Source organism: Periplaneta americana, chromosome 16, assembly GCF_040183065.1.
Source record: "Periplaneta americana isolate PAMFEO1 chromosome 16, P.americana_PAMFEO1_priV1, whole genome shotgun sequence".
Classification (NCBI taxonomy): domain Eukaryota; kingdom Metazoa; phylum Arthropoda; class Insecta; order Blattodea; family Blattidae; genus Periplaneta; species Periplaneta americana.
Window position 1 is genome coordinate 127,234,062 of NC_091132.1, and position 15,866 is coordinate 127,249,927.

The window sequence follows — 15,866 nt, forward strand, 5'->3', positions numbered from 1 at the left end:
TTAACACTTAATCTGATGACTTTGTAAAACTCTATTTCAACGTTACTTAGCTATTTAAAGTTATTTAGACAAAAAAAATCGTTGATGTAGACTAAGAATCGAACTCGCTCTCTTCTATACAACATGCAGAAGTCATATCGTCTGAGCTATTGAAACGACACGAGAGTTTTCTTTCCTGTGCGGAGTGTCGATCTAGTCATGAAGGTCCATTGTCGATTTAACTACACGATTTATTATATATTTATCTTGTATTTACTTAATATTATCATCTTTTTTGCAATTTTTGAAGTGAATTTCGGAACAATGCTAGTAACAAACCAAATAGCCTGAATAAGTAACTCAATATTCGTTATCTTGTGTATCAGTGCTCTGGTCTCCGATCATGCGCAGTATCTTACATCTGAGACTTAGGCATATTCAATCGTCTGTACATGGTGTATTCTTCAACTTGGTCAGGATTTCCGAATGGTGCTCTTCATTTATTTGTAAATAGGATTTCAGGGAAGATGCATAGCTGTGACCAGTGATCTTTATTAATTTGCTAATGCGAGTCATATTTGAAACTGCTGTGCATCGACTGGAGTGGTTTGTAAATTTGTTTTTTTTTTTTTTTTTGTTTTTGTTTTTTGTTTTGTTTTTTTTTTGTTTTGTTTTTTTGACGTCCAGACCAGTGCAGTTTGAAATGTTGGCAAACAAAGAAACAAATGCTAGTGTAGTGATGAAAATAAACTAATGCTAGGGACGCGATAAAATTAAACAAATGCTAGGGACGCGATAAAATTGTGCGATAAGGAGCCATGATTGGTTGAAAGACGTCCTTTCGTACCATTTTATCGGCCAAAAGTAGTATGACGTAGTAACAGTGTAATAGTCATATTAAAATCGTGCACATAGGTTAAAAGAACGTTACATCTAATCATAATTAAAATGATCATAATATTACTTTCCATATTTATTGCTAAAAGTACGTTAAATATACAATATCCATTATTATTATTATTATTATTATTATTATTATTATTATTATTATTATTATTATTATTATTACATTTACTTCTCTTAATAAAATCTACATTTAAGCAGTTATGTTAAATACAGTATTATAAGTTACATTGACTATCACTTTTTCGCAATAACTGTGTTCACAGTTGTTGATCTTAATGTAGAAAGATCCATTGTACTTAGTGATGTCAGTGATGTAATACTATGAATGTCAGGGCAAAATACGATTTGTGTCTTTTCACACATGTTTAACTAGATATAGTATATTACATGTTTGTGTGTGAATTTAAGCCTGTTATTGAATTGTTTCAACTCTAATGACGTCATTAGGTTCCTGACATGATAAAGAAATACATATCAATGTAAAGTCCAAAGATTGATTAGCAACTGATAAATCCGTAACTCATATTATCATATTTTTGTGTGTTTTAAAAGATATAAATGCGTAAGATATTTTGTAACTTTATTCAGACAAGAAAACGCTGCAGAAGTGCTGATATTAAATTGCCATATAATGTCTGATACCTCAGAAAAATGGCAGCGACCAAAATCAGTGCCTGTTCCTACAATATGGAGAAGATGTGATGGACTAAGGGAAATGGAAGATGGAAAAATACCCAAGTTCGTAATTCAAGATGTACCCGAAGACATGCATGAAGAAATAGTAGAGTTTATGACGGTATATTTCTGTAGAGATGAAGTTATGAGTGCGAGTTTGAAATTCCTAGATGATCCTGTTTCTGTAAAAGAGCTTCAAGATATATGGCGGACAATGCTGATTCAAAACATTGGTCTTGTAGCGTTTGTTGACGATGGGGAAGATGGAGACAGACGGATGATAGCGGGGTGTAATGTCACCGGTGTTTCCTACAAAGGCGAAAAAATAACATCGGAGAAGGTAGCTATGAACAGATTTACGAATAGTAATAATAATAATGGAGGTATATACATAAGTTTTATAGCAATACATTTTTCCTGATTTCCAGTGTTTAATTGCTCTATACTTGTCGTACATTTTCGGACATATTCTATATTTCTCCTCATCTCTGTGTATCAGAGTCGTAACCAGCAGACAACAATAGAGGTTACTCTGATCTCCGTAGGAGTTACATCTGAACTAACTATTGAGCTGAATTTTCTTTTTTTGACATTGAACAAAATTCAATAAACACCAGGTATAAAATTATTAATTTAATATCCATTTAAGGGGAGAGGATGGCATTTTTAAAACTGTTTTCCTATTTGGTGTCAAATATTAATTTTTTTGTATGTAGAGAGCTCATAGCTGCAGGAACTCAACCAAATAAAAATATTTTGAAAAAAAAAAATATTTGGGGGCCCAAATTTGAAAAAAATATACCCAATGCAGGATTGTACTAAAACCAATATATCTAAACCATTTTTGAAGATAGATCCAAACTTTTTCTTGCAATGTATTTGCAAAAGCATGTTATACAAACTGTCTCTAACAGAATTTTGATATTAGTCCCTAAGTTTGTAAAATAAACAATTACAATTTAATAACAATTTTCTGATTTCCTTTCTTGCAAACAAACGGACGTATTTTCAAAATGAAATCAATTAACAAAATTCTGTTACAGAGAAACGTTTTCGAATAGTCTAAAGAAAGTGTGTTCTAAATTTCATGCATGTATCTTTAATAGTTCAGAAATTATATCCATTTTTGTCTGGCAATGTAACAAAAAAATGAAGCTACTGGAAACCGATAAAAGGGGGCGTGTGATTTAAAAATCCATAGCGCAGGAAGTTCAAAAATGACGTCTCAACATGCGATAAGAGCACAAATACCCACAAAATTTTATGCAATGCATTCCACACATATCAAAGACTATTTTAAAGATTTTTTTTTTAATTTACTTATTTTTCACCAAAAAATACCATCCTCTCCCCTTAATAATTATCATTAGTATACAACACTAATGAAACATGAAACACTAAATATTTTAAAGGTCACTTGAAAGGATTGAAGTGAAAATTTATGAACCTAAAATAGCTGTTGTTTTCTTTCCGTCTCAGTGCACTTACAGTACGATTTTTTAGTTACTGTAATCACCTGTCATCCAGTACGGTGCGGTGTTTTGCGCGTTAAATTGTACAAATATTGGTACGAGGTTAGGAACAATTTTAGGGGCAGCTCGCAGCGTAGCTAGGAGTTGCTGAGCAATCCCTGGAATTCCTTTGATTACGGCCCCTGTTGTGTATCTATAATTTGTTTGGCTTCCATGGTGCTTACATAAGATATGCCATTAATTTCTCGAAATTAGTGTTACATTTTTTCTCCTCATCTTTGTTTATCTGTCACATTTGGCTTACGTAGACATACATGATGAGAGATGTACTTAATTTCTCTCTAATTCTTTGTCAATACTATGTTTTTTTCTTCTTCTATTTTATCTGCGACTCCCTCAGTAATTAATCATATCTGTAGCTATTATTTTTAAAGTTTTCGTTCACCATCCATAAATTTCCTTATATATTTTCCACTGCTGTTTATTATTTTGTTACAGATTCCATAGTATAAAAATTGAGACGGTGTCGGGTGTAGTTCCTGGGTATCTCAGTCGATAGAGCGTTGGTGCGCCAAGTAAAAGGTCCCGGGATCGCTACCCGGCCCCGGAACAATTTTTCCCTTTAAATTATATTTTATTCAAGTTTGATTCATAGAGAGCTATACCTGAAAGCCATATTTGCACTAGATAGTATATTGTTCATTCTTCAGATAACAAAATTGCTTTTTAGCAATAATTTGTTAGCAAAATCATTATTTTCAGTTAGAATATTTTGGATTTATATTGAAGTTTCTAAATGGAACTTTAAAAGACATTCAAAATATTTACCCTTCGATCAAAACAAAAATTAATGTTATCATTAGCGCTGTGATATCGGTATATTTGTATTAGTCTGAGGTGAACATAAGACGCCGGTCAGAATGTAGTCGGCGTATCAAGTACAGGCAGCGGGAGCGAATTTGACACACGCCTAATCAAGCACGTTCCGTGTTTTGTATACGATTATTGCGTGTTATAAAATCAAGACAATACAATTATTGTATAATAAGCATTAATATCGGAAAGGTCTAAAATTCTGGTGAGGTTGAAAATAATTGTTGGAAATCATACTTAAATTGCACAAAGTGGTAAAGCATAAGTCTGAAAAGATGGTTTTTATAAGCCTATTTAGAGTTTTGCATTAGAGTTTTAGAATGCCGAAAACGTATATGGCGTACAATTTTGCTTTCCCTATATTTAACTGTTACATTAATTTATTTATCACATCCATTCCGTATCTTACTTTCTTGCATGTTGTTCGCTTAGTTTCGGTTCAATGAACAACAACATTCATTTTCAAAGTTTCAAATGAAAATAACCGCCGAGTGTCGGATAGTATAACCTTGTATGCGGAAAAACTGCGTTCAACGTTGCTGAAACCAAAGGTGCATATGTAAAATATTTCACATCATCAATTTCATTTCTATATCAAGTTTATAACAATCGCACTTGTCATATGACAAAACGTTTGCAATTTTGCATAATGAATTGAAACCACCGTTTTTTTCTATTACTGTGTGATGTGATGAAATGAAATTGATAATATGAAATATTTTACATATACGCCCTTGGTTTCAGTCGATGTTGAACGCAGTTTTTCCGCATAAAGTTTATACTATCCGACACTTTTCGGTCGTTTTCATTTGAAACTTTGAAAATGAATGTTGTTATTTATTGCAGCAGGAACCGAAACTAAGCGAACAACATGCAAGGAAAGTAAGGTACGGATTAGATGTGATAAATAAATTAATGTAAGTGTTAAGGATCCTTATCACCACGGCATGGCGCGTCCTCAGGTTGCGGATAGAGGAGACGGCCTCCAGATACGGAGAGTAGCTGCGAATATATTGAATAAGCGGTCGTGGACAGCCGATAAGGGGTGGTCCTCCAGCTTGGGGATTGGGCGAAGGGCTAACAACCCATCACCGTAAAAAACAGCTTGTTACGAAACCTAACAATAAGAATAGGGACCAATGGCGGGCCTATGTGAGGGTGGGAATGAACCTCCGGGTTCCTTTTTTTTTTAGTAGGTTATTTTACGACGCTTTATCAACATCTCAGATTATTTAGCGTCTGAATGAGATGAAGGTGATAATGCCGGTGAAATGAGTCCGGGGCCCAGCACCGAAAGTTACCCAGCATTTGCTCATATTGGGTTGAGGGAAAACCCCGGAAAAAACCTCAACCAGGTAACTTGCCCCAACCGGGAATCGAACCTGGGCCACCTGGTTTCGCAGCCAGACGCGCTGACCGTTACTCCACAGGTGTGGACTCCGGGTTCCTTAAAAGCCAGTAAGTAAGTAAGTAATTTCAAGGGAAAAATTGTTCCGGGGCCGGGTATCGATCCCGGGACCTCTGGTTGAACGTACCAGCGCTCTAGCACTGAGCTACCCGGGAACTCCACCCGACACCGTCTCAACTTTTCCCTTTATATCCACACAACTCGCGTGGGCTGACGAAACGCCAGAGACCCACAACGTGTGCACACAATCTCTGTGTGACTTGGAATTGTGCTCCCTGTAAAGCAGATTTAAATAATTTCCCTTGAAATTATTCAAATCTGCTTTACAGGGAGCTTCACCTGAAAGACTAGATTTGCATAATATATACGTTACTGTGTACGTTAACAGAAAACCACAATTCCAAGTCACACAGAGATTGTGTGCACTCGTTGTAGGTCTCTGGCGTTTCGTCAGCCCACGCGAGTTGTGTGGATATAAAGGGAAAAGTTGAGACGATGTCGGGTGGAGTTCCCGGGTAGCTCAGTGGTAGAGCGAGGTACGTTCAACCAGAGGTCCCAGGATCGATACCCGGCCCCGGAACAATTTTTCCCTTGAAATTATTCAAATCTGCTTTACAGGGAGCTTCACCTGAAAGACTAAATTTGCATAAGTAAGTAAGTTAAATATAGAGAAAGCAAAATTGTACGTCATATACGTGTTCGGCTTTCTAAAACTGTAATGATAAACTCTAAATATAAATTAAAAAAAAAACATCTTTTTTCAGACTTATGTTTTACCATATTTGTGACAATTTAAGTATGATTTCTCAACCTCACCAGCATTTTAGACCTTTATGATATTAGCCCTTATTATACAATAATATTATATTGTCTTGATTTTATAATACGCAATAATCGTATACAAAACACGGAACGTGCTTGCTTAGCTGTGTCAAATTCGCTTCCGCTGCCTGTACTTAAAACACGTCGACTACATTCTGTCCGGGACGTCGTATGTTCACCTCAGAATAATACAAATATACCGATGTCACGGCCTTAGTTATCATATATCCCCCCCCCCAAAAAAAACAGCCGGGTAGAGCAGTTGGTTACGGACTGGAAAGTCCGGGGTTCACTCTCGTATGGTGATGGGATTTTCTCTGGACCAACTTTTCAGTACGGCTCCGAGGTTCACTCAGCCTCTATCAAATTGAGTACCGGTTCTCCCGGGGATAAAAAAGCGGTCGGAGTATGCTTCCAACCACACCACCTTATACTAGTGCCAAGGTGAATGATTGCGTGGAGCTCTACCTCAAGGCAGCATATATTATTCCTGGCATGTACAGGACAACCTTTACTCCTTTCACACTCCAACGCACAGTGGGTCAAATTACGAATCTGGCTTGACAGAAGTATTCTTCATCACCATCATCATCATCATCATCATCATCATCATCATCATCATCATCATCATCATCATCAGGGACCTGATTTTTATGTAATTACATATTATATTCCTTTCCACCTAACCGTATAACCTATAAATAACAAATCTTTGCGAATCTTGTAATTACCGTTAATATATTAAAATTTGATACTGCATATTTTTACATATTGGCCCCACATCACATATTATGGCTTGGTATTACATAAATCTACATATTTAGGGGTTTTGTTCACTTTTACTTCTCTAAATGGAAAATAAAAACTTCTCCTGGGGAAGTTTACAATTTGAAATACACAGATTTAAAAAGCCTTTTTACCTACGTAAGAAAGGACATATTTCGGGACGAAACATAACATTCTTAGTTCCAGGAAGTAAAAGAGGCACTCACCCCATACCGCTCATTATAAATATGAGTGAACAAAAGGCAACCTTTCTCATACAACTATCTTGTATTGTAAAACTCCCTCAGAAAGTAGTGTTGCCTTCATGCGGTGAAGTGGGACGACGGCGACATGATTTGCCTCCAACTATAATTGTTCTACAAACGTCTTAACAAGCCGGTTCCATGCACCCTCTTCCTATTCCTTCCAGGGAAAACCCGTGTCAAGTCTGGCATGAGCCGCAATAAAGTAGCCGACTTTTGAAGTAAAGGAACAAACTGAAAAGATGTTGAAAGATTAAAATAAATAGCTTTTCAGGTTATTGCTTCACCTCTTTACTTTAAATTTAGTAGACCTATACGGAAATGGGATTTTCCGAGCAATTAGAAAGTAAGGTTCTCGGCTGGAATAACCCTACCCTTCCGAATGAGACAGGAATGTCACTTTCAAACAATAGTTTGTAAATGCCTATAGTTTGATATTTTAGTAGGTACATTATTTTTTACAGGGAGCAGCTAAAATGCATATGTCCCACATCTCCTCTTATTTTATCCTAATCCATTACAACGAAACAGTACTTGCAGTACTGTTGTGTCATTTATTTCACTCAGTTCTCTAGTTTTAGTAATTACAATATAAAGTGGAAGTGAGTTTATCTACTGCTTTTAACTAACTAAATTGGCCCCTGTATCTTCAACCCTAACGAGAAAATAAATTCATGGATTGCGATGGACAAAGCTTTCACTACAGATGGAAAAATAGTAATGTGTCAAGTGTGCGGTAAAAAAGTCGGGTGCTCTATGAAATCACAACTGGAGAGTCTTACCTATCCTATATCGCCAGATATTGATATTAAAAATTTTCATGATTTTACATATTTTGGTACGTATTCAGCTTATTTTTCTTACATAAATATATACATATTTCACACCTTGATATTGCATAAAAATTCGGTTCCTAATTATCATCATCATCATCATCAAAAAATTAATATTTATTCCGAGTAAGTGTTCCTAAATTCCCTGCACTAGACACGCATCTCAGTGCAATATTGACAACCACAGCACAGTCCCCAATAAGAGGTACCTCAGCACACGTTGTTTACACCATCTCGCAGAATCATTTAGCGGATAGTTTTCTGTGATTATATTTATGTTATCTGATTTTGATATAAAACAAAAAATTTGAAAATGCATATTTTAAGCAGATCCAGTAATTATTTACAATAGACACTCAATAATTTTTTACTATATTACTTTTCTAAGAAAATTAATTATTTCACATTTAAAGTTTTTTGACGAGAATTTTAATATAGTGCGTCACGTCGCGTCACGATCTAGATTGTGCTAAAATGTATTGCAAGATCTCTAGTTTACGAAAACCATCAAACTATTACGCTACTACTACGCACAATATATTTAACTTTATTTCAATCGGTAATTATGTATGGGATTATAGGATGGGCTAGCTCATTTAAATCCAACTTTAATGCACTTTATTTATTACAGAGGAAAATAATTAAAATATGTCTTCATAAACCTAATGATTTTCCATCTCAAAAATTGTTTTTAGACTTTAATGTACTTAACATAAGACAAATTTATTACATTGTATTAATAAAATTCATACACAAAAATCAAAATAATTTTGAATTGTATTCTCATAGTTATGAAACAAAAGGTATGAATTCTTTAAAATTATTTGAACCAAACTGCAACACTGTTACAGTATTTAATCATAGTAATAATTTAGGCCCAAGAATATATAACAAATTCATATTTAAATATCCTAATCTTGTCAATGCTAATAGTTCTAGTATTAAATTTAAAAAGTTATGTATGGATTTTATAAAAATTGAAAAATTGTAAATTTAAATTTATATATTCTAATTGCATAGTAGACATAAGACAAATTGTATTCTATACTTATTAATTTCAATTCAGGAATCCACCCTTGAGCACGAGTTCTACTCTTTCAGGGGCGAGCTAATGTTTTTCTGTATATATTATATTTTATGTTATAATTATTAGCAAAATAAATAAATAAATAAATAAATAAATAAATAAATAAAATAAAATAAATTTGCACATTTTTGCAACTTACTTAGTTATTTTACATTTTAGAGTTCAATGTTCAACCGGTTATCGTCCGGTTACAGCTAATTGAACTGGAATCAGACATTCTGGAAAAAAAAAGCTTACTAACCACATGAAAATAAAAATACGAGTACATGAATGTTCAGAAGGTGTAGGAAAATACTTAGAATGGAATCTGAAATATTTTGTAGGTGATTTTAACCGTCAGTGGAAGCAAATTCATCAAGTCAAGAAAAATGTCGAATTAAGTATTCTCATTGGTTGAAAAAAGAATCTAAATCGCTATATGATGCAATTCTCCTAGAAAAACAGAAGCTGTATCTATCTCATCCACCTTATCTCCAGGAAGATCCAGGAAGCTATTCCGTGATAGTAGTAGTAGTAGTAGTAGTAGTAGTAGTAGTAGTAGTAGTAGCAGTAGCAGCAGCAGCAGCAGCAGCAGCAGCAGCAGCAGTAGAAGGGAAATTCAACCTCTTGTCTATTCTCATTCTCAACAAGAACTAAGCCAGTTAAATTTATTGTTTGAAAAGGAAACTACCGAATTGACGAGTAAGGAAGTTAATATAATTGAAAGTCAAATTACGTATATGTATGCTACTTGTAACTCCTGTAGAAGTTTTACAAAGTCTGTTAAACAGGAGGAAAGTAATTAATTTTGTCTAAAACCGTCCCCTATAGAAGGATAGTTCCTTTCATAAAAACGTAATGAGAACTTGTACACAAAAAATGTTTGCTACCTGTAAATCCCATACAAAGGTTCAAGAAAATCTATTACCTAAGAAAAAGTTACTAATTTCCTCTAAAATCACCCTCTCTAAAGGAGTGGTTTCTCTAACACAAACGTAATGAGAGTTTGTACACAAACAATATGCTCCCTGTAACTTCTATTATAAATTTTCATGAAAATCTGATAGAGGAATAGTTCATCTTATACAAACATAGTGAGAGTTTTTACGTAAAAAGCATATACTACCTGTAAGTTCTGTATAAAGTTTCATGAAAATCTATATGATAGGAAAAAAGTTATTGATTTTGTCTAAAACCATCCCTTATACAAACGTAATGAGAGATCGTACACAAAAAATAAATGCCACTTGTAACTGCTGTGTAAACTTTCATGAAAGCCTGTTAGATAAAATAAAAGGTTATTATTTTTCTCCAGGTAGATTTGCGTTTTGACCAACTGTGCAACGAACAGTTAGAATATTATTGGAACTTCTATATATAGGGGCCATAATATACCAATAAAATAAGGACACTTGCATTGCATGCAGATATTGTTGATAATAATTATTTTTAAGATATTTTGAATTTCGTTCCTTAATTCAATTCGTTCAATTTCAATTTATCATTGTATTAGTTTGAATTCAATATAGTCATGTTACGAATCACGATTTGAAGTCGTTTTGACGGAAATTTATTACAGTTCAAAGTCATAATATTCGTTCTCATTTTTACTTTGAATGTTAGAAATTATTTGTGCATTGGTTTTAAATAAATTTGAAAACCCTAGCTTATTTATTCCTATTGTCCGACAACGATTTAGAGTTTACGATATCTCTGCCTGCTATTTGTTTCTGCTGGTGACAGGAGATATATTGTTTGCCAACTTACTGGCAAGTGATAAGCGGTGAAACGTAGGTACACTGAAGTTCAAAGGTATCCGACCTACGATTTTATGGTCGTGTATGGGAACTTCCTAACCACAGGGTAAGTCAAAACTAAAGATAACCAAAAATGACAAACTTTGAAAGAGTTCCATTAGTTCTCAATAGGTGGCACCATTATTGGGAGTCGTTAAAAATGGCAGGCATAGGCGGAGTTATGTTTGAACTCTCTTTCTTTCTATTAACATTAGAAAATATTGAATGCAAAAGACTTTTCTTGCTTTTGTTTATGATTAAGTTTCTGTGCTTAAATTGACGAATTAATGTCTTCAGATCATGTGTCTGGACTATAATATTTATTTTAAATTTCTGAATTATAAGAATTTCTATACCTCGTTTGAGGAATGGAAGCACTGTAATGTTTCTTTTGCAACAGCCTGTACTCCTGTGTTAGAAGTCTGCAGCGGCCATCTACTGAATTAGGTGTTAGTGAAAAAAAACACCATAGTCCCATGTTAAAGGAGTGAAAATTTTTAGTAGTTCTCATAAAACAACCACAGTCCAATGATTTTTTTTTGTGAAAACAGCCATTTTCTAGGGAGATGGTACGATGGTAGCATTTACAAATAATATCCCATTCATGAAGAAAAGCAAGAAAAGTCTTTTGAATTCAATATTTTGTTATGTTAATAGAAAAAAAAAAAGAGTTCAGACAAATTTGGGGGGGACAATGCTCCCACATACCCTCCCATAACTCTGTCTGTGGTTATGCGCTATTATAATTTGTAGTAGACCTACAGATGAAGCCCCATACAACTCGGTCCAAAACATCGTGGATATGGATGTAACAGTATAAGAAACATGCACCCCAAAAATACTTTTATTATATGATCATATTCCGATATACTGTACCACGGTCAAGCTATAACAGGGGAGTAACTAAATGATATCCCCCGTAAGCTCGTTATATCGGGATTCTATAGTTTCGCTTTGCCCCCCACCCAAGGAAACGGTTCTCTCTCTGCCTATGATGTCAGGGAAAATGATTATGTAGATTAAGCATATATTATTCTTCTAATAGATAATATCAGCGGTTACCAGCCAAACTCAGAGTTGTTTTACAATCAGTAGAGTGGAATGAAAAATTGAATCCTATAATACGGGTATATTTATCTACTATTGGCTACAGTGACTATTATCTTCGCCATCTATTCATAGAAATAATAGCTAAAGAATCCAGACTTACACTAACAAATTATCGATCACCATCGATCAGTAGAATCAGATATCTTTGAACGTCAGTGTACATCTTCAGTGTATGACGTCATGAATTTGAATCTAGTGAGATGTGTTAAAAGTTGTCATTATTTGTAGTTATGCAATATTGTGTGGTACAATACGGTTCGCTACAATTGAGACAGGGAAATCAAAAACTCCCTAACTCCAATAAACCAAATTTTATAGGAGAGAGAAAAAACTTATTATTTTTCTAACTCTAAATATAATACGAGTACATTTATCTATTAATATTGTGTAAAATTACATTCTTTATCAATTAAATACTTCAAAACCTAAATTTTTACATTAACTTATGCTACAATTTGAAACAAACACTGCTGGAGTTAGTGGTTTTCTGATTTCCACAGTATATGAATTAAGAAAAGTGAATAAATATGAGCTATGTGAAGAAAAAAAATAAGTATATTATAATTCCCTTATGAAACATTGGAATATACGACAAAATGGAAGTTTTTATTAAGATTAACATTGCTACATTTTTTTAATTTCAAATATATGAGACAGAAAATCACAAATTACCATAAAGCACATCAAAATACACAAATAAAATCACAAACAATATTAAAATGTTAACATAGTCTGATTCATGTTACAGATTCTGTTTTTTTCTCTCGCTCTCATGTTCTTCCTGTGCATTTAGATTCTAGATTATTACTGTCCGCAAACAGAGTTTGGTAATTCATCCTATTTTCCTCAGAAATAAACTTTATTAAATTTTGCAAGTCCTTTTGTTTTCTTCTTTCAATGGCAATGCTGAATTGTACTGTAGTTGACTGGGAAATGATGCATCTGTACTGGGTTTCTGGAAGTTAATCGAGTCGATATTGTGCCTTTAATAGTCTTACTTACATGGATTTCATAGATTTTTGTGACATTCTGAATACCATATCGTATCACTTTACTCAGCTGGTTGAGCGATAGTGTTGCCACCTACGAGGGAAATTAAGCTTGGAATGCAAAAACTCTCTTATTCCATGGAGTAAGTGGAGTTCTGACTTCCACGAGTTTTAAAACAGCCTCCAGAATGCAGATGAATGTCGAAATTTGTGTATTCTTGCCTTCTATGCATACGGGACAAACTAAAAAGCATCATCCAGCCCATAACTTAATGTTGTCAAAAATTGGAGTTAGTGGGTTTTTGATCTCCATGTCTCAATTTATAACAGTATATACACGTATTTACTTACGTCTGTTATTTGAAACATAAAAGTTCTTAAAAGTGTAAAAGAAGTTAGAAAGGAAAGAAAGTACGTTAAATGCACATGTAGTATTTTCCAGCTGCTTCTCATAGTTACTGGTATCGAGAAAAGTAGTATCTTCACTAATAAAATACACAATCTAAGTAAATATTTTATATTCTTGAAGACAACAGCATTCGTGATAATTTCCTGAATATAGCTTTATAGCCCTATTTTAAGAAACGAATTTGTCTATATATTTATTACTTTATTTATTTAATACTTTGCACTTGGCTACATTAGGCATTGCAGCCCGAAAGAACAGAAGCTTGTGCTCGGGCGCAGTTCAGAGAAGTTATACAAAATATATCACAAAATTAAGAAAGTTCATTGAGCACAATAACATTAATAAATGGTAAAATACATACAACATGTAATAATAAGGTCTATATACAAATAGAAAATACAAAAGTACATAAATATTAGAGTATCAATTTTTAACTCAATTACCTTAAACAATTAAATAATTAATCTGATTTGTTTCTTTGATCTATGTGTGTTAAGTGTACTTAGCTCAGGGTAAGCTCTAATTAATACTTACTTACTTACTGGCTTTTAAGGAACCCGGAGGTTCATTGCCGCCCTCACACAAGCCCGCCATTGGTCCCTATCCTGAGCAAGATTAATCCATTCTCTAACATCATATCCCACCTCCCTCAAATCCATAGCTTTAATTAATGCATTATATATTTTGGGTCCAATATTTCTGCTGTGTTTTAATCCAGCAGTTGTGTGGAATTTGGAAGTATTTAGAAAGGAACTGTAGTTTTGTCTCGTATGGTATTCGTGACGATCAAATTTAAATTTATTGTGGTTTTTATGGAAGAAAATCAGCAATGTTTGTTTACAAATTTGGTCTAGATTTGATACACCAACTTCCTGGAAAATTAATTTTGTGAGGTAATCAAAAAGTTTATATAGACAAATTTTGATAATTCTCTTTTGGAGCAAATTTAAAGGCTGCAGAGTCGATTTTGCCATTCCTCCCCAACCTAAAATACCATACTGAATTATTGATTGAAACAGAGCTAAGTACACAGTACGCAGAACATAAACAGGTAAATAAGAGCGTAGAATAGAAAATTTGTGGATTGTTTTACGTAATCTGTTACACAGGAAGGAGATCTGCTTATCACATTTTAAATGTTGGTCAATAATAATTCCTAAATATTTAACTTGTGAGGATATACTCAAAGCGTTACATGAGCAATTAGGTAGGTTACGATCATGGATTGCTATACTTCTATTATTATTCATTTTTAATTGCTCAAGGCCATGTGATGTTAATGAAAATGGTATTAATTTTGTTTTAGAAACGTTCAAAGAAAGTAAGTGAGCATCCAGACATTCTTTAATAATGTTAATACCACTGTTAGAATTTTGATAAGTTTCATTCTAACTCGAACCGCTAAATATAACCACAGTATCATCAGCATAAGAATACAGAGTACCAGAATATTTCTCAATGTCAATTTTAAGTAAATCGTTTATATATATATTAAAAACAAAACAGGGCCTAAAATCGTCCCCTGAGGTATACCTATATCAGTGTTACGTGATTCACTACGGTGATCATTTATTTTAGTTGCTTGAGTTCTGTTACTTAAGTAAGTTTTAAATAATTTAAAGCCATTCCATTAATTCCCAATCTATCCATTTTATTCAAAATTATATTATGTTTGACTGTATCGAAAGTTTTTTGTAAGTCTAGAAAAATTCCTAGGCCTTTAGTTCCTACATCTAATTGTTGAATTATTTTTTAAGTAAGTGCCATAATAGCATCAAACTGTAATAATTGCTTATGCTTCTCAGTTTCAAGGCAGATGCTCAAAGAGAGTAGTGCGAGACCTTGCAGAATACGGATCCAATATTGTGGACGTCTACGAGCGTTATGGAGTCAATGAATACATGACAGCAATGGGTCTTTGCGTCGATCCTGTATTCCGAGGTCAAGGAGTAGGACTAGAGTTACTGAAGGCAAGATTCGACCTCGGTAAAGCAGTAGGCTTAAAGGCTACCATGACCATCTTCACCGGAGTGGCTTCACAGAAACTGGCGTACAAGGTTGGAATGGAGGTCTTAGCTGAAGTTTTCTACGACGACTTGCAAGAGGATGGGAAACCAGTCTATCCCAACATCAAAAGCAAATCTATGAAGATTATGGCAAAGAGGATAGAATAATGTCATCTTACGTTAGCTGATAAGTAACATTGGACAAAGATAAAATTTTACGCATGATTTTTATAATAAAAATATGAAAGTGAAGTTTCAACGTCAGCCACAATTTGTTTTTAAAGAAAAATTTAAATTTGGCGAAATATATAAATTAATTGACAATCTGTGTCAAATTACTTATTTAATGTAGCTTACCTTTCTAATTCTTCCGTGTCAGTTATGTTATGCTGTGGAAGGAGTTAAGATTTCATAGCCTATTTTCTAAACGATTTTAGCACCATGTAAACATTCTGTCAATGTAATGGATGTTAGTGGTGGGAAATTACTTGGTT

General features: G+C 33.9%; 1 protein-coding gene and 1 long non-coding RNA gene across 2 annotated transcripts in view; both read left to right on the plus strand.

Annotated features, from left to right (window-relative positions):
• Nucleotides 1-15,866, plus strand: part of LOC138690972 (uncharacterized) — a 443,659-nt gene that overhangs the window by 380,446 nt on the left and 47,347 nt on the right. The gene's annotated exons all lie outside the window — the stretch shown is intronic.
• LOC138691212 (uncharacterized) lies at nucleotides 1,458-15,696 on the plus strand. The gene is made up of 2 exons (XM_069813009.1): nucleotides 1,458-1,900; nucleotides 15,172-15,696. Exons 1-2 carry the CDS (start codon nucleotides 1,517-1,519, stop codon nucleotides 15,538-15,540), a joined length of 753 nt encoding a protein of 250 aa, XP_069669110.1. The 5' UTR covers nucleotides 1,458-1,516; the 3' UTR covers nucleotides 15,541-15,696.